Below are 20,999 nucleotides of genomic sequence, written 5' to 3' on the forward strand. Positions count from 1 at the left end.
GAGCGGACAATTTTGAAAAATGGGGTGGGGGAGGAGGCCTAGGTTCCCTGAAATTTTTGATTACTTAAAAATACAACTAGAACTTTTCCTTTTTTTTACGAACGTCCTTATTAGTAATAAATATACGTAACTTACGAATTAATTAACGTAACGAACTTCTATATTTGTATATTTTCATTACGTATATGAGGGGGTTCGCCCCCTCGTCAATAACTGGCTCTTTACACTAAAGCTTGAATTTCATCCCAATTCTTTAAGAATGACCCTTGAATCACAAAGGCCGTAAAATAAATATTTGAAATTACTAAAAATACTTTAGCGTACAGAGCAAGGTATTGTGGAGGAGACGAAGTCCCTTATATACATAATATTTTCTGCTCGTTTTAAGTTTTAATGCTGCTCCTTACTTCTAGTTGAAATTTTTTTTTAACTTATTTTCTTAATGTTTTTTTTAATAATGCTAGAAAATACTACACCCAATTTTGATTTTGGGTGATTCCCTATGTAGAACCACTTTCTTTTGGTAGGTATTTCCTGGGGCCCATAATATATATAACTCTTTTTCGTTATTCAAGTCTTTCTATCTTATCAATTTACATAAAAAATTATATTTTTCATGGTGAAGAAGAATTCTGTTTTTTTCAATGTTTTTATTTGTAATACTTTTTTGGGTGGTTTATCTTGGATTGGGGAGGGGGGCAAAACGCCTGGTACCTAATCAGATGGATCCGTGACAAATCTTGTTTAACATTCCATCCATTTTTTATTATTTCAAGCTCCATATTTTCTTGTAAATCATAATTAAGAAAAAATTGTAGTAAGCACAATTAGAAAGAAATTTCGAACACAAAATTCACACCAAGAAAACCTTAGGTCAAGTTTTTACCGTAGGCCAAGTTTCTAACGTCATCACTTAGAAAGGAGCAAAGGATAAACTGTAATTTCTTTAGCAATGAGAGAACTTTTAAAGTTGAAGAGGCACATCTGATATTATTTCTCTACCGCAAGCCCAAGTGCAAAAAACCGAATGATAAACTCAGCTGGATTCACGAACAGAAATGGGTAGAAACCTCTCGCAACACAATAAGGAGTCAAAAGTGAGTACGATAGCGTTACAGCAACAAACTAATCTATAACGCTTTTTATAGTTTTACACCAGCTGTAATATCACTTACTTTCAGTATAAAATTAAGATTATCTTAAAAACTTATTATAGCTGGTCTCACCAACTACAACACCACTAGTGAGTAATGTTCAATTTTCAATTGTAAAAATAAACCTGCTTTAGTATTACATGAAATGAAGAAAAGTAAATCGTAATATGAACTCTGAAAGTCCAGTTATTTCCTTATATACAATGGAAGATTTCCAGTTATAAGTCAAATTTTAAAGCTAATCTACAGTCCTAATACTATCAAGATGTCTTCAGTTTGGACTTGTTTACTAGTACAGGCAAATGGAGGTTTGACCCGAAACAAATTGCAACAGAAATGATTCTTACACCATCTTGTAGAGAAAAAAAACTGAACAACATATCCATTTTCGCATATTCTGAGTCGACGCAAAATAACCGTGTTTTGGCTTTTAATGCGATTTTTTTTACGTTTTCCGAAAAAAAATATAATTTTAGTATCCGACCGTTTTTCTTGAAATGAAGTATGATTCATTCGGGAATATTTGTTGGGAAGACCGTAAACCTCAAGATTGTTAGTATTGGCCATGCAATCATACAAGCAGCTAGACCACAAGCTGTAATTGCACCTCTGCAAATAGGTCTGGGTGTACAGATGCATCATCCCTTTGCGTCGCGATATCTCATCGATACTCTGAACGCAATGGGATTCTGTTCGTCGTACTATGAAGTTCGGCGACTCGAAAGATGTTCAGCCATCAGCGCAGTTGACGATCTGGATGAAATTCTCCCTGGCGGGTTTATTCACCACGTTACCGACAACGTTGATCATGATATCTGCACTCTCGATGGCAACAATACTTTCCACGGTATGGTTATCATTGCCTCTGTGACAATAGCGTCAACTTCTGCTAGAATACGCATTCCTAGGATTAATCCCACTGCCGATGACATAAGAAATGCTCAAAAGATACGAATTTTGCACCATAAATCAGGCGATTCCATACTCTCGCGAATCAAATATGAAGGTCAGAGAGATTTCCAACCAGTTGTTAACTCTACCCTTGAAATCCTCTGGCATTCCTCCTGGTACCTGAAAACTCCAAGACCGGGTTGGAATGGCACACAGCAAGCACTTATGGCGGGAAATCACCCAGGGAAATCGTTTATTGTTTTCCTCCCAATGATCGATCTCCCAGCTAGTGACGACACCTGTATTTACTCCACTTTGCTTTTTATTGTAGACCAGGCCATGCGACATGGATTTACTCCCTTCGTAACCTTTGACCAACCCTTGTGGTGGAAAGCCATGAAAATAGTCGAAGCGGCTTCACCAGGAAGTGCACTTTCAAAAGTCGTCCTGAAACTTGGCGGATTCCATACCATGATGAGTTTTCATGGAGCAGTGGGTTACATCATGGATGGGTCAGGACTCAGAGAGGTTCTTGAACACGTGTATGTGCCCAATACTGTTCCCCACCTTCTCAGCGGAAAAGCGATCGCTAGGGCAGTACGTGGACATTTACTTATTGATGCTGCGCTACACGCCATTCTGCTTTCTGAGGTTTTTGCCGACAACCAAGCTAGTGTTGTTGAGCCAAGACTACAATCCGAACAAATTGTGGAACTCAGAAACCTATACGAGAAACTGATGAATAAGGAAGTAGTTGCTGAGGTTGCAGAAAGCAATCCTTCCTTAGAAAAAATACAGGAATTCATCAGCAGCAAGGGAAAAGAACTGCTCCAGTGTCGAACATCAAAGCTTTGGTTCCAGTATTTGGACATGGTTGCGATTCTACGAAACTTTGTAAAAGGAGAACGATCTGGGTCATGGGAGCTCCATTTGAAGTCTACCTCAGACATGTTACCTTACCTGACGGCTGCAGGACACAATCACTATACGAAATCATGCCATCTTTACCTCTAGCGAATGGACAAGCTCGAAGATACCCATCCTACGGTCTACCAGGCTTTCCAGAGTGGCATGCATTTAGTAAGACGTTCTGAGAGATTCTGGGCTGGACTCTCCACAGATCTTATCATTGAACAGGAGCTTATGCGCTCTCTTAAAACCTCTGTTGGCTTTACCAACGGCAGCGGCATGACAGAGGCTCAGAGGTCCTTATGGGTTTTGTCGCGACCAGTCTGCTCTACAGTAAACCTTCTGATGGAACCTATCTCACAAATTCTGTACATTACAAGCGATCAGCACAAGGAGATATCAGAGCCGATGCAACTGAGAGACTGCAAAGATACGCAGACGATTATCGAGTTTCTGGAAAGGGGTTCACCATTTGAGGGAGATATTCAGTTAAGAAGCATAGAAAATGGTCTAACTGCCTATCCGTCTGCCAACGTTGATTCTTCCAAAGATGTTGGCCTAAAAGTCATTGACGCCATGTCTGGACAGCTGGTCTCTGCCTTTGTGTTTCGACGAAAACAACAGGCAATCCAGATGACGACCAAGCAAAGTCCAAGCGGAGACTGCAAACGACTAGACCCGACTCTTCTTTTTCAGAGGTTTATCATGATCGCGAAAAGGATCAATCTTACGGAAACTGAGTACTTTCAACACGAACTGTGTTCCTACCCAGCGTCACTTTTTGACAGCTCCTGCATTCTCCGGACTGCGAACAAACCAGAACTTGCGAAGGCCATAGCCCAGGCGTGCAACCTTGAGAAGCATTCATTTCCCCTCCCCGAAGGCACTCGATATATCCTAGACGGAGGAGCTCTGCTGCATAGGAACCATGGACAAAAAATGAAAGATACCTGGAGATTCTAGACCATTATGCAACTTACGTGACAGGAAAGTACCCTTCTGCCACTATCGTTTTCGACGGTTACGATGGTGGGGCTTCCATAAAAGATATGGCTCACTGGCAGAGGAGTCGTACAGTTGGCCGCGAGATCTTCTTCACAGCAGATATACAGCTCAAGGTGAAGAAAGAAGAGTTCTTATCTTGCAAAAAAAAAACAAAGCCAGGTTTATCTGCGCTTTGGCTGATCATCTCCGTGCAACGGGTGTCTCTGTCTCCCAGGCATCAGGTGACGCAGATGTTCCGATTGTAGAAGCTGCTGTTGCCTCTTCACGGTATCAAGACACTGCCGTAATTGGGGACGATACCAATCTATTGGTTCTCATATACTACCACTGTGACTTGTCAAGCAAGAAACTATTCTTCGCACCTGAGCCATAGTCGAATAAAGCTCCCCGAATATGGGACATACACACCCTGAAAGAGAAGCTTGGAAAAGATACTTGTCATCTGATCCTTTTTGCTCACGCCCTGTTAAGCTGTGACTCTACTTCGCGAATCCGCGGTGTGGGAAAAGTTCTTGCACTGAAGAGGCTGATAGAAGACAATGATTTCCGAAAATCAGCTACAGTGTTCATGCAGAAGTCCGTTTCGAAGGAGGAAATCAAGACCGCTGGTGAAGACGCCCTGCTGATCATATACGGTTCGTCGAAAGGAGGGAACTTAAACAAACTCCGCAGAGAAGTTTTTGAAAAGAAAGTGACAACGGCAAACTCTTTTGTTAACCAAGACCATCCGCCACCAACTTCTGATGCAGCCAAGTTTCATAGCTATAAATTTTTCTATCAAGTTCAGGTATGGACCGGGGAGCCTGATCCGGAACTGAAAGCCGAGGAATGGGGATGGAAGAATGAAGATGACTTCTTGTACCCATTAACAACTGACCTCCCACCAGCCCCGCGTATGCCCCTAAAGATTGTGAAGTGCTCCTGTCGTGTACAGTGTAGTTCAGCGAGGTGTAGCTGCTTTAAAAACGGCTTAGTTTGTACTTCAGGATGCAGAACCTGCAAGGGAACGATGTGTTCCAACTTCCCAAAAATCGACAGCAACAATGATGAAGAGAACCTAGAACCCTAGTCGTTAATCCATTCCAAATGAAGAAGTTTTCAAACTAGTCGGAATCTGATCCTCTATTTTCTATTTTTTATACGATTGATTCTATTTAATAGACTGTGAACATTAGACACTATGGGTTGACCCTAAATAGTATACGAAGAGTGTTTTAAGTGTAATTTATGATACTGACCACTGAAAACCAGTTCGGTTTGTAATTCACTTTCCCTAATTATTTTTTTTAAAAATGTAGATCATTCATTAATGATTACGATTTTTTTTTTCTGGTTCTCTGGTTTCTATTTTCGGTCTCAGCTCGTGATTCTACGTCAGGACCACACTTTCATTCAAGAAAATTGGGCTACACCGAAAATTGTATTTTTTAGGCAAAAAAAGTCGAAAAATACAGTTACTTTTTTTTATAGTGCTTCTTACGCTAAATCCGACTTCGTTTTCGGTCTCGCCATGTTATTTTGGGTTAGAATCATACTTCAGTTCAAGAAAAACCGATGTCCAAGAAAATTACGATTTTTGTTCGAATAACGGGAAAGAATAGCATTAAAAGCCAAAAAACGGTTATTTTGTGTCGACTCAGAATATGCGAAAATGGATATATTGTTCAGTTTTTTTTCTCTACAAGATGGTGTAAAAATCATTTCTGTTGCAATTTATTTCGGGTCGACCTCTTTTTGGAGCTCATTTTCCTGTACTTTACAAAATGATCTTAAATGTCCCTTAAATGCTTTATTTTCAAACTCTAAAGTGTCCACAGATAGTTTACTTTTAATATATCAAACCCAGTATTGTTTTGTGTTTTCAGTAAAGCGCTAGTTTTCTATAATCCTAAAAACATAGGAAAGCATCATCATTTGGTTTATTGGTACTTGTTTTGTTCATATATATTAGACAGACCGTGAAGTAACAAATTTTGTTTGTTACATGTTCTATTTTCGCTCTTAAATTTCCTGAGGAAAATTGTTTTTTTTTTTAAATTAATATTGCTAAGCATACTGTGGAGAAGCCTACTGTGGAAAGTTTCAAGCTCTTATTTGCAAAATGTGAAGTTTTGCATTTTTTTCAGAAGAAAGATCACAAATGTGGGTTTATTTGTTCTCTTATGAGTAATTCTAACATCAATATCGTGGTATAAATTTAACAATGTGCATGTTTTTAATTAGTTCCGATTGCAGTATCACTCAGATCAATCGACAAGAATGATCAGCCTTTCAGTAAGACAACTACCCCCCCCCCACAAACATTTAACTAGTGACACCTTTGATTGGTACCAGACAAAACCCACGAAGAGTTATTTCTGCTACCTCTCAAACTAAGTCTGTGAACTTCCATAATGTGACAACTCTCCAACAATTGTTTTAATTTTACATTTTCCTATTATTTTCTTCAACCTTTATCTAGCCTAGCTATATAATTCCACCCCTAAAAAAAGAAAAAATTAGTTAAAATAGATAAAAATGTAAATATATATACTATAGGACATTCTGGCTGTATTTCAGAATGTACGTTGAATATTCCCAAACTCCTTCTTTTCTTCAATATTTTTATTTTTAATACTTCTTTGGCTGGTCTATCTTGCATAGGGCTGGGGCAATATGTCTAGTACCTAATCAGATGGATCCCTGACAAAGCTTGTTTTATATTTTATCCGGTTTTTTTTCTCAGGCTCCAATTTTTTTTGTAAATCATAATCAAGAAAAATTGTAGTACACACAATTAGAAAGAAATTTTAAACAAAAAATTTAAACCAAAAAAAAAATTATTTATTCAGTATTTTCGAAAATTCAATTAAAATTGTTTTTTCTTCAGTTCAGTTTAAAGCAAAATGTTGAGCATTGTTATCACGCTAAAGTTTTTTTTTTTTTTTTTTTACTATTACTTTACCTCTATTGTCCTGAGAAAAACATATAAGAAGATTACTATTAAAAAGAAGAGTTTAATCGGACGTTTCAATAAATACAATATAAAAATCGCAGTTGCAGCATTCATAAAGTGATGTAAGTTTTCTGTGTATTTTTGACTTGTATTGTGCAGTCATATGAAGTCTTTTCGATCCCCTTCGACAATCATGTCTTCGGTAAAGCCATTTTTCGTTAACTGGGGAAATCTGTTCTTCATTTTCTTCACTTGACCACCTAATATAAAAAAGAATTGTTTCAATTATAGTTACAGAAAGGGCAGGTTTGCATAGATTATGCACAAATGATTCAATCTACAGTCAGTGTCTATTTATATATTAATACAAAAAGTAGTGACCCCAACGCTTGCTCTAAAAATCAAAGGATACTACAGAACAAAAAAACTGACTATTAAAACAAGAGCCAAGAACTCATATGGTATGAGCTCTAGTAAAATTCTAAGAATCAATAGATTGATTTAAAAGGAAATATCAGAGGCTTAATGCCGGTCGGGATTTAAAATAAGAGCTCTGAGTCAAGAGGTCATTCTAAATATCAAAATTCATTAAGATCCGATCACCCACTCGTAAGTTATAAATACCTCATTTTTTTTCTAAATGTTACTCTCCCTTAAGGCCCCCAGATGGTCGAATCGGGTAAAACCACTTTATCAAGTTAATTTATGCAGCTCCCTGATACGCTTGCCAATTTCACCGTCCTAGCACGTCCAGAAGCACCAAACTCGAAAAAGCACTGAACCCCGTCCCCTAAATCCCCCAAACATAGCGTATCCAGTACAGATACGTCAATCACGTATCTACGACATTTGCTTATTCTACCCACCGAGTTTCTTCCCGATTTCTCCACTCTAAGCGTTTTCCAAGATTTCCGTTTCCCCTCTCCAGCTCCCCCCAATGTCAACAGAGCTGGAAGGATTTGAAATAAGAGCTCTGAGACATGAGTTCCTTCTAAGTATCAAATTTCACTAAGATCCGGTCACCCGTTCTTAAGTTAAGATTACCTCAATCTTTCTAATTTTTCCAAATTAACACCCCCAGCTCCCCAAAGAGAACGGATCCGTTCCAGTTATGCCAAATACGTATTTATAACTTGTGCTTACTCTTCCCATAAGGTTTCATCCCGATCTCTTCACTCTAAGCGTTTTCCAAGATTTCCAGTTTCCAAGATTTTTGTATATCTGAGACACAAGATCTTTCTATATATCAAGTTTCATTAAGATCCAAATCACCCATTCATAAGATAAAGATACCTCAATTTTAACCTTTTCCAAGAATTCCGGTTTCCCCCTCCAACTCTCCCAAAGTCTCCGGGTCTGGTCGGGATTTAAAATGAGAGCTCTAAAGCACAAGATCTTTCTTAATATCAAATTCCATTAAGATCTGATCACCCGTTCGTAAGTTATAAATTCCTCATTCTTTTTAATTTTTTTAATTCCCCCCTCCCCAACTCTACCCAAGAGAGCAGATCCGATCCGGCTATGTCAGTCACATATCTTGGACGTATTTTGTCAGTCATGTATCTTGTATCTTGGACTTCCCACCAAGTTTCATCCTGATCTCTCTGCTTTAAGCGTTTTCCAAGATTTCTGGTTCCCCCCAACTCCCCCCCCAATCACGCTGAATCCGGTCGGGATTTAAAATGAGAGATATGAGTTACGAGGTCCTTCTAAATATGAAATTTCATTAAGATCTGATCACTCCTTCGTAAGTTAAAAATACTTCATTTTTTCTAATTTTTCAGAATTAACCCCCCTCCCCAACTACCCCAAATAGAGTGGATCAGTTCGGGTTATGTCAATCACGTATCTAGGACTTCTGCTTATTTTCCCCGCCAAGTTTCATCCCGATCCCTCCACTCTAAGTGTTTTTCAAGATTTTAGGTTCCCCCCTCAACTCCTCCCAATGTCAAGCGATTCAGTCAGAATTTAAAATGAAAGCTTTGAGTCAATATATCCTTCCAAATATCAAATTTCATTTAGATCCGATTACCCGTTCGTAAGTTAAAAATACGTCATTTTCCTAATTTTTCTGATTTAACTGTCCCCCAAGTCCCCTACCCCCACCCCCAGATGGTTGAATCGGGAAAACGACAATTTCAAATCTAATCTGGTCTGGTTCCTGATACGCCTGCCAAATTTCATTGTCCTAGCTTACCTTGAATTGCCTAAACTAGCAAAACCGGGACAGACAGACCAACATAATTTAGGATCGGTATATGTTACTTGGTGGAGAGACGCTGGTAGAAAATTTTCCAGGGTGGGGGGGGGACACAAAAATATCAGTGGTGGTTGAGTGACAGAGACCAAACCGTTCGTTTTTTTACGTAGGAATAAGTTTGTTTTAAATACTCTGAGGGAAAACTCTTAAATGAAAAGAGCAATTAAATTGTATGCAAAATGAAGCAAAATACAGTAAATTTAAACGAAAAGGACTTCTGGTAAAGGGCTTTAATTATCCCTTTCAATTTATTTAATCAATAGTATATTTAATAGTTATATATTAAATTTTAAAAGAAAATCGAAATCCAAACCATGATTACAGAAAGATTTATTGTTTCTGTAGATTATAATAGATGTAGACTTGTCTTCATACAGTTTTCTACGCCTTAGAACAGTTTACAGAATGAGTAGAGATGCTCAAGAATCATCAAAAATGATCCTGCCTGCATAGATGGTTTTATAACGGCCATGTAAAATGTACCTCTTTCATAACAGGATAATTCTTCCCCTCGAACTTAAATCCCTTATATATTCAGACATTAACAAGAGCTAAGAGCTCATATGGCACTTGTGACGAGGCGAGAAGAGCTAAGAGCCAAGAGATCATATGGTATGAGCTCTAACAAAATTCTATGAATCAATAGATTGATTTAAAAAGGAAAATAAGAGGCTTAATGCCGGTCAAGATTTAAAATAAGAGCTCTGAGTCACAAAGTCCTTCTAAATATCAAAATTCATTAAGATCCGATCACCCACTCGTAAGTTATAAATATCTAATTTTTTCTAATTTTTCCTCTCTCTTTTGCCCCCCAGATGGTCGAACCTGGGAAAACGACTTTATCAAGTCAAATTGTGCAGCTCCCTGACACGCCTACCAATTTTCATCGCCAGAGCACGTCCAGAAGCACCGAACTCACCAAATCACTGAACCCCTCCCCCCAACTCCCCCAAAGAGAGCGAATCCAGTACGATTCTGTCAATCACGTATCAAGGACATTTGTTTATTCTATCCACCAAGCTTCATTGCGATTCCTACACTCCAAGTGTTTTTCCAAGATTTCCCCCTCCAAATCACCACAATGTCAAAAGATCTGGTCGGGATTTGAAATAGGAGCTTCGAGACATGAATTCCTTCTAAAAATCAAATTTCATTACGATCCGATCATCTATTCGTAAGATATAAATACTCCAATTTTCATGTTTTCCAAGAATTCCGGTTCCCCCCTCCAACTCCCCCGAATGTCACAGGATCTGGTCGGAATTTGAAATTAGAACTTTAAAGCACAAGATCCTTCTAAATATCAAATTTCATTAAGATCTGGTCACCCTTTCGTAAGTTACAAATACCTCAATTTTCAAAATTACCCCTCCCCCCTAATTCCACCAAAGAGAGCAGATCCGGTCCAGTTATGTCAGTCACGTATCTTAGACAGGTTTGTATTCTTCCCATCCAGTTTCATCCTGATCTCACCGCTTTAAGTATTTTCTAAGATTTCCGGTCCCCCCAACTGCCCCCCCCCCCAATTACGCTTGATCCACTTGAGATTTAAAATAAGATATCGGAGTTACGAGGTCCTTCTAAATATGAAGTTTCATGAAGATCCGATCACTCCTTCGTAAGTTAAAAATACGTCATTTTTCTTATTTTTCATAATTACCCCCCCCCCGCAATTGAGCGGATCCGTTCCAATTATGTAAATCACGTTTGCAAGACTTCTGCTTATTTTTCCAACCAAGTTTCATCCCAATCCCTCCAATCTAAGCGTTTCCCATCATTTTAGGTCTCCCCACCCAAAACTTCCCCCAATGTCACCAGATCCGGTCAGGATTTAAAATAAGAGCTTTGAGACACGATATCCTTCTAAAAATCAAATTTCATGGAGATCCAATCACCCGTTCGTAAGTTAAAAATACCTCATTTTTTCTAATTTTTCAGAATTAACCCCCCCCCCCCCCAACTACCCCAAAGAGAGCGGATCCGTTCTGGTTATGTCAATCATGTATCTAGGACTCGTGTTTTTTTCCACCAAGTTTAATCCCGATCCCTCCACTCTAAGTGTTTTCCAATTTTTAGGTTTCTCCCTCCCAACTCCCCCCCCCCAATGTCACCAGATCCGGTCAGGGTTAAAATAAGAGCTCTGAGCCACGATATCCTTCTAAATATCAAATTTCATTGAGATCCGATCACCCGTTCGTAAGTTAAAAATACCTCTTTTTTTTATTTTTCAGAAATACCCCCTCCCAACTACCCAAAAGAGAGCGGATCCATTCCGTTTATGTCAATCATCTATCTAGGACTTGTGTTTATTTTTCCCACCATGTTTCATCCCGATCCCTCCACTCTAAGTGTTTTCCAAGTTTTAGGTTCCCCCCTCCCAACTCCCCGCCCCCATCACCAGATCCGGTCGGGATTTAAAATAAGAGCTGTAAGACACGATATCCTTCTAAACATCAAATTTCATTGAGATCCGATCACCCGTTCGTAAGTTGAAAATACCTCATTTTTCTAATTTTTAAGAATTACTCCCCCCCCCAACTACCTCAAAGAGAGCAAATCAGTTCCGATTATGTCAATCATGTATCTGGGACTTGCGCTTATTTTTCCCATCAAGTCTCATCCCGATCCCTCTACTCTAAGTGTTTTCCAAGATTTTAGGTTTCCCTCCTCCAACTCCCCCCAATGTCATCAGACCCAGTCGGGGTTTAAAATAAGAGCTCTGAGACACAATATCATTCCAAACATCAAATTTCATTAAGATCCAATCACCCGCTCACAAGTTAAAAATACTTCATTTTTTCGATTTTTTCCGAATTAACTGGCCCCTACTCCCTCCCCCCCCCCAGATGGTCAAATCGGGAAAACGACTATTTCTAATTTAATCTGGTCCGGTCCCTGATACGCTTGCCAAATTTCATCGTCCTAGCTTACCTGGAAGTGCCTAAAGTAGCAAAACCGGGACTTTAGGTTTTCCCCCTCCAACTCCCCCCAATGTCATCAGATCCGGTCGGGATTTAAAATAAGAGCTCTGAGACACAATATCATTCCAGACATCAAACTTCATAAAGATCCAATCACCCGCTGATAAGTTAAAAATACTTCATTTTTTCTATATTTTGCGAATTAACTGGGCCCCCACTCCCCCCCAGATGGTCAAATCGGGAAAACGACTATTTCTAATTTAATCTGGTCCGGTCCCTGATACGCTTGCCAAATTTCATCGTCCTAGCTTACCTGGAAGTGCCTAAAGTAGCAAAACCGGGACCGACAGAATTGGCGACTGCTAACTAAAACTAGAACCATAAAAACTAGAATAGCAAATGAAAAACAAAATTTAAATTTACTATCCAGCTGTCAAATTAACCCTCTATCTTTTTATGGTCCTATTGAACCAAATGAAATGGACAGGTTCAAAAAAATTTCATCAAAAGAAAATTTTATCAAATAGTTTGCGATTAAAAAACTGGAAGTAAAAAGTGACTTGGACCAATATTCACCAAAACTAAAAATAAAATTCTCATGACAATTGCTCTACCGGCAGTACAGGCTTTTTATGTTGATTAAATAAAAAAAAAATAAGTTTCTTAACTGCAAGTAAGGAGCGACGTCAAAACTTAAAACGAACAGAAATTTTTCCGTTTTTGAGGCGAAATGTCTCCTCCTCAACGGCCCGCTTTTTACTCTAAAGTTTGACTTTTTGTCAAAATTCTGCTTTTTAAAACAATAAAAAACTTTAGCATTAAGAGTGAGGCGTGCTTTTTTAACTATGCTGAACAAAATGGCTATCTCAAAATTTTGATCCTGTGACTTTGGGAAAAAGTGAGCGTGGGAGGAGGCCTAAGTGCCTTTCGATTTTATTGGTCACTTAAAAAGGGCACTAGAGCTTTTAATTTCTGTTAGAACTAGCCCTCTCGCGACATTACAGGACCACTGGGTCGATACGATCAACCCTGGACAAAAAAATAAATAAAGACGCATCCGTGATCTGTCTTCTGGCAAAAAATGCAAAATTTCACAATTTTGTAGCTAAGCAGCAATAAAAAAAGCAGCAATTTCTTTCCCCTATTTTAGTTTGAACTTTGTTCTTTACTTCCACCAGAAAAAAAACCTTTATTTAAATTAATTTTGTATGTGTTTTAGGTTTTACAAATATTGACAACATTTTTTTTCAACTTAGACAATGAAACTTCACGAGCTTTTTTTTAAATGGGGCAACCAATGTAGAATAAATTTGCATCTCCCAGAAGGGTGGCGATTTTTGCCATTTTGCTTTGCAAAAAGGAAATTTTGGCCCGACCAGGGCCAAAATACTATCTCGCCAATATGGGACAGCCGTTCAGTTTAGAACTACTTAAGACCAATTATACATGGCCGCCCTGTTTCAGAGGTCATGATGGCTCATTAGTCCCTAAACTTACAAACAGTCCATACAAAATGAAAGTCTATTATTTAGAACGTATTTACAGTTTTGCAAGTGGAAATATGCTATAGCACATCAGCAATTGGAAGAAGATATATGGAGGTAGTCGACCTTTGCGACCCAAGCCATTTTTCACTTTGTAATATTAATGATTTCAGGTTGATTTCATTAATATTAGCCTATAATATTAATAAGATTGATGTACTGGGAACCGATTAGTGATTTTTCTGTGAGGGGATGGGGAGATGCAATACAAAAGAATATCTTTTTAATTCCATTGTCTCTCAACTCCTAATAAGAGGTCCTTCCTATCAGGTTTGAGAAAGGTTTTATTTGGTTATAACAGGAGTTTGTTTCTTTTTAATAAGAAAACACTGCTTTTTGGAATTAAAAGCGGGTATGGCATGTGAGGCAGGACCGAGAAAGATCCCTGTGAAAGTACCGCGGCAACAACCTGCATTTAAAAAAAGTTTAGTGAAAGAAGCTCAGAATTAAGTAAGTTTTTTACATTACCTTTCCTTGTTTCCAGAAGCCATTATTTAAAAGTATAGGAAAACACACTACTGATCTACTGACTGACTACCTCAATGCTGATCTACGGACTGACTAAATTGAAAATGTACATCTTTAACTTTATTTTAAATTTCAATCCCTAGGGATGCAAATTTCGGGTGCAAATAAATCAATTTACCTCTTAATAGACATTCCTCACTAATTAATCTTTTCAATATACAAATTTATGAAAATAATGTTTCAATTATGTCTTTGTGTCACCTCTGTTTTAATTAGGTAGACCGGAGTGTCAAATAATTGTACTGAAAAAAAAAAATGAAAGATAGGAAGAGAATGTACTGAGCATAATAAGGGATATCAGAAAGAGAAGAAATCATCGTTGTCACTTCTAAGGGTCGTATCTAATATGGTTGCACTTCTGATGTAATTTCATTTGCTGAGCTCTTCTAAATGGGAGAATTAACAGCACAACTGGGGATTAGCAAGGCAACTGAGATCGGGTGAAGTAGATACAAATGGCTCTGCTTATACACCATTTTGAACATTCTCACCTTTCTTCGGTGAACTGAGCATAATAAGCGATATCAGAAAGAGAAGAAATCATCGTTGTCACTTCTAAGGGTCGTGTCTAATATGGTTGCACTTCTGATGTAATTTCTTAAATCATTTGTTGAGGTGATCTAAATGGAAGACCCTTAGAAGTGGCATCGCTGCCACTTCTAAGGGTCGTATCTAATATGATTGCACTTTTGATGTAATTTCATTTGCTGAGCTGTTCTAAATGGGAGAATTAACAGCACAACTGGGGATTAGCAAGGCAACTGAGATTAGCAAGGGTGAAGTAGATACAAATGGCTCTGCTTATACATCTTTTAATTGAAAATTCTAAGTCCTAGTGCCCTTTTCAAGAGCCAATAAAGTTTGTTCGGCAAACCCTTCCCCTATTAAAAATAGTGACCAAATTTTGACATTGTCAAATACTACCAAATTTTGACATTGTCATTTTCTTAAAAATAGTAAAAAAAAAATCAAATAATTACACATCCGAGGATGATATGATCCCTTGCAGCTCTCTTGGCAAGGGCTATAGATTACGTAATTTGCCTATTTTTTAAATAGGATTTGTTGAAAGGGGGCAGTGTTTGATCCTAGGCGCGTCCAAAAAGGCTATGGGTATCCAGGAGAATTTTCAGGGAATGTTGAGCTAAGTCAAAAGACTATATGCATCTAGGTTATCAAAAGGGCGTATCTGCAAAACCTTTGGAACGGCTAAGGGTGCTAACTTTAAACTTTCTGGGCTACCGCTGCTACTTGCGACAACTACTATTTGTGACTGAAGGCAACTACTTGCGAACGTGGCTTCAGCCACTTGCGACTGCAATGGATGCTTAAATCATTAAGATAATCTAACTCGAGAAACGTTTGTTTTTTCTATTGGATTCCGTAACCTCCCATCGCCTTTCCCGTGCTCCCTAAGACAGTGCTACAGCAAATTCCCGATTCGTGCCGCAACCCAACAAAGTTGGCCTGACCAGAGCCGAAAAATGTCAATCAGAAATTTTGGGATTTCTAGTTACTTTAGAACTGTTGAACGACTATTTTCGTAAGCTCCAATTATTAAAGTCCATACTGCCACTCACATGTATTTTTGTCCCTAAACATATATACATTCCATGAAAAATGACTGGTCGTTATATGGAATTTGTATTACTAGAGCATATTACTAACGGCTATACAGCATGGCAGATTTTTTCAAACTTGCTATAGGGAGGGGTTGGGGGTGCTGACAGCCTCCAAAAGTACATATTCAGAACTAATTTTTCCAACTTTTCGTTGGAGATACTTCAAATCAGTATGGATACAAGAGGGATGCCCTCCCAGAAACAATTATTATTGTTTCAAGTTAAGATGTTACTCTTTGCTTTCATTTGAAAAACTGTGTATCATTTGAACGTGTATTATACCCATTTTACTACCGACATATATTTAAGTATTTGGATTTACATTTATAAATTTCCCTGTTTATGAAATATTTCTTACAGCATTTGCTCTTTTAACAACACTATTTATCTATTTTTCTTTGTCGTTTTGTATTTTCTTTAAATTCCATATAGCTGAAAGAAATCTAAACATTCAAGCTGAAAAAAGTGTCGATATTTTGCATGTAATTTTCCAATATCCTCAGATCTTACTGCCCTCTCCTACAGTGGTAGGCTTGTGTTTGTAGCTTTTTATACCAAGGCACTTGCCTGGCCAAATATTACTCTGAATGCGTACGGAAGGTAATCTGGCGAGACAAGCATTTGAATAGTGTTTTACAATCAAAGTTCGATAATATGCTGAATTTTACAATCTTATTCGCGTATTTCTAGGCTCTACAGTTTTGAGGCATCCATCGAATAAAAAAAAAAAAAAAAAACTTTCAAGGGTATTTCAATCGAAAATAAGATTTAGGAAAAATTTCCACTCAACTCCCCTAGATTTTGAAAAATATATTTTTCCTCAATGAGAACTTCCTGGGAAGGTGCAAAGAGGTAGGCCTTGAATAAATTGGATTGAAGGAGGAGCGTGCGTAGCTGTGTTGGCTTGGTGCTGTGGTGAGTTATTAGTAGTAGTAGTAGTATTTTGCATCCAATAAAAACAAAATCTTTCCCCATACACAGTCTAATGAATTGGCACCACTGATAGAACTGTGGGATCAAACCCACAGAGGTGGGGTGACCAACAATTTTACTAATTGTTACGCACTCTGGAAGAACAGTTTTTCTGCTTTTTTCACCATCCCCAATTCAAAAAGTGTCGAATTTTTGTATCTTAACGTTTTCGAGTTACAGTTTATGATCCAAAAAGTAATTACAAAAGATTTTGATAAAAAGAAAAACAAGAAACTTCAAAAGCAGTATTTCTTCTCCTCAACAAAGCTAAAGGGCGCTTTTGAAATTACAGGTTAAAGATTTTTGATGCATTTTTCGTACGCCCCCCACTCCTCGAATAAAAATCCTGCATCCGCCCCATTTATTGGATACCCCCAGGTAATACATTCAGAATTGTTTGCTAAAATGCGATACTATTCTCTACTGAAAAGCCAGACTGTCATTCGCTCGTGCTCAGCTTTTAAACGATAAGTTTGTCTAGCCCTTAAAACTGAGTTACTATGTTCCCCGCAACTAAACCAAATTAATAGATAATAGGAAATGGTAGTCAAATTTTATCTCAAATTAGCTGTAACAACAACAGATGATTCGCAATTAAAACATTCATAAAGGATCTGAAATATTCGTCGTTTTGTATCGGGTTTGGTGTATGCTGCAATGTACGGCCGGGGTTGCTGTCCCTTACACTTGTGGCTGTGGAAATGACTTTGTTGTTCATTAATCGATGATGCTGAACCTCTTGTGCTAAAAATAAACACTTGTAAATCATCTTACCTTGTACATACAAAAATTCTGTATTAAAATAAAGGGATCAGCGAAAGAGCTCTATTATTTTTCCAATCATCATAGTCTATTTTGTTCCTTTACTAAATAAATACATCTTTACTATTGCAATTTTCTGGTACTGCTACTGAACAAACAAATCTTTGATAGTGAAATTTTACAAAATTCCTATATCCCCAAGCCCATGTTCAGGTATATATGTATAATTGATACTTACGTGTTATAGCGACCACACCAAAGAAATGAAGTTAGGTTAGTCAAAATGAAAGATACCTAAATATGGTGAAAATATAATATTTAAGAAAAAAAGTATGTAAGCTACAACAAGAGAACTAAGGAAAGCAGGCCCCCTCAGAACTCATTAAATTAACTACCTAACCTAACCACCTCTATGCATTAAATATTAAATTATAATATACTTGCATAGATACCGTTAAACTCGCTCAGGCTAAAGTGATTATCTTCGAATTGATGTAGAAAACCAGTTTTATTTCAGATCAAGAACAATGTGTGGTCACTATAACATGTAACTACCGTACAATTTATTCAGCTAGGACATATATAAGTCAATAATTAAGTCTTTTAAGTTTAATTCTGATTGTTGGACTTCGTTTACAACTCTTTTCGTGACCTACGAGTCAGGTATCTTCGATATATATATATTTATCCTTATAGTATGTTACTAAAGATTAACTTATCCATATTTATGTTTCATTCAGCCGTAGAACATTGGGAGGGTATTCTTTTGAACGGACATTTAACGTTGCAGAGCCATTTTTAAGTAACGAAAGAGATGTGTCACGCTAAAGTGCTGATTTCTGCTATTTTTCGGAGGATAACAACAATTATGGCCAACTTGGACCGAAAGGCTATCAGGAAAGGCTATCGAATATTCAACTGGTTTAGAAACATAAGAAAGCTATTGAAGTGATCTACCCGTTTCAAAGGCTACACGGCTGTGTAGTATTCTTTTCCTCTCTAAAGATTTACGAGTTTTTATCATACAGTCCATACAAAAAGAATAGTTGGTACAGTCCATCCCAACGGTTTATAATTTATTGCATAATTGTGTACAACTTATGGAGGGGGTCAGTGGATTATTTTTGTGGAAAGGGACTGCCCGAAGTGTCAAAAGCGACTCCATGGGCTCAAAATTTTCAAGCTTTTAAAGAAGTTGTCTTGAAAAATGCATATGCTTACTTACACACGGTGGAAGGGGTCATAAATATAGGGGAAGTACCCCTTTTTAAGGGAGATTTTATTTTGATAAACAGTATGCAAAAGCTACACTTTAGTGTAATCAGGAGGGAGATGACAGCCTCACTTGAGAAGGGGCAGAGCCCTGAAGGACAGAAGCTAAACGTAAAGGTATTTTATTTTCTTCAAATGAAAACGACGTCTAATTGAAAACGCACCGAAAACTTTTGTATATAATGGAGCTACCACCTTTCTTATTCTTTGCATTAAAGTTTGGTTTATGCTTTATTGAAATTATGATTAGTATCTGTAACAAGTTTGAAACTTTTGCGTCAAGAATTGGTAGGAGGGGCGGTAATAGCAACTTTTAAGCAAAATATTTTTGCAGGTCTTGTGAATAGAGAGGTGGGACAAAGTTGCCCAGCTCGCCTTGATTTTAGAAACTGGTTCAAAAGAAAGCGAAACCGAAATATTCAAGGCTTGTGTCATAGATAATAGTGCAATAAGCTATAGAAAGACAAATACGGGAAAAAGGAAAGTAAAAACAGTAGCCTGTAGGCTGACTTACCATTTTTCCATGTCCGAAATCTGAATGACGCTAAATCAGTTTTCAGTTAGGTATAACCTATTGTAAGGGGCGGTTATGAATGACAAATTTGCATGATTGGTTTCTTTTTATAGTAGATTGACTTCCATGTTTTTAATATTAATGTCAATCTAAAAGGCTTATTTTTCCTCTAATTAAGAACTACATAACTGATTTTAATATATGTAAATTTATTTGTTTAAAGTCCTTAATTGATAGCAATAAATTTGAATATAATATTTATGAGAAATAATTATTCAGGTCACACTTGATTATGTTATCAGGATCCTTCATGTTTCTCGTAGGGGCAGTTTTGGCGGCTCATCTTATAATAGCCACAGTAAAAATATCTTTTTTTTTTGGGGGGGGGGGACTATCAAACATAAAAGTATACGGAAAAACCTGATTAAGTACATGATATTTCAGAAAAAGTCTTCCTTACGTTTGTATATCTTAGTCATGAGTTCGAATTTTAGATACCTGATCTGTTTTGCCCTCCATCGTAAAAAATAACCTTAGGTTCACACTAGAGTAAAATTTGATCTTTTACTTTACTAGAGTAAAATTTGGTGGTGACCAACCACCTTCCACTCTCTCACTTAGTGCGTGGGATACGGACACTTTCACTGATAAGAATCCTTCGATCAGCACTAAAGTTTCTGCTTGTGTTTATTCACAACTGCCCACTCGATCCACGCAATCATATATCCCTGCTATTACAATTACAAGAACGCAACGAGCTTTACTGAAGTTAAAACCCTTGTCCTAACCCAACAGTGAAGGTCTCTGCTCGGAACACCTTTTTAGAGCACTGACTGAACTTCATTCTCAACTTCAGTTGATTTTTCAAATGATTTGATGTAATGGAATCGTGTCAAATGGTTTTCTAGTAGGCCATATAGCATTTGTGCTAAAGAGAGGTAAATCTGCAGATTATTGTGCTTCATATAGGCCAATCACAATTGCTTGAAGTGTGAGCAAAGTGTTAAGGTATGTAATATTTTATGACGTGTTAAGGTATGCAGTGTTAGGTATATTTTCTTGTAGGTCAAATAAAGTTTGTGTTGTAATATTGCCCATTAACACTGTTGAAGATTGCGGTGCAACTCAAATCGGTTTCTCGAAGGGACTTGTTTGTCAAAATGCCCATTGAATTTTGTCTGATGCTTGCTGACGCCCAATCCATCAGTCCTTTTGATCATGTGAATCATCATCAAACAATTGCTTCTTTGATTAGAGCGGGTGTTAATAAAAGTGTATTTGCGACACTACTTCCTTGGTGCTGTAATTCTATTATTTTTGCAAAATGGGATTCGAAGCTGCGTGTTCCGATTTAAAAAAAAAGTGGAGTCCGCCAAGAGAGCGTGCTATCGCCCAGCATATTTAAGTCTCCTATTGCTGATGTTCTGGATGGCCTTTTGCCCACTTCGCATCTTAACAGTGTGGAGATAACGTATCTCGCGTACTCTGACGGTGTATTGCTGATAAGTAAAACGCACGAAGCTCTTCAATCGAATCTTGACAGGCTCTTGCATGGTTTTTCTGATATTGATCTGCGAATTAATAGTTTGGAATGTTAATTTTGAGCGTTAAACTGTTGTTACCCAGTTTCTGTTTCTACCGGAACTTAGACTATTTCTTGCGTTTATTCATTTATGTATTTGGGAGCACGGTTTGTTTGTACGTTACGTC

The 20,999-nt window shown here is 37.7% G+C and overlaps 2 protein-coding genes across 2 annotated transcripts in view; one reads left to right on the forward strand and one right to left on the reverse strand.

The window, feature by feature from the left end:
* The window catches only part of LOC136033871 (spermine oxidase-like), a 445,682-nt gene that overhangs the window by 401,984 nt on the left and 22,699 nt on the right, over positions 1-20,999 (reverse strand). The gene's annotated exons all lie outside the window — the stretch shown is intronic.
* Positions 3,063-3,917, forward strand: LOC136033473 (uncharacterized). Its single transcript, XM_065714222.1, has one exon. The coding sequence runs from the start codon at positions 3,063-3,065 to the stop codon at positions 3,915-3,917; it is 855 nt and encodes a 284-aa protein (XP_065570294.1).

The sequence above is a fragment of the Artemia franciscana genome, chromosome 12, assembly GCF_032884065.1.
Source record: "Artemia franciscana chromosome 12, ASM3288406v1, whole genome shotgun sequence".
Taxonomy (NCBI): domain Eukaryota; kingdom Metazoa; phylum Arthropoda; class Branchiopoda; order Anostraca; family Artemiidae; genus Artemia; species Artemia franciscana.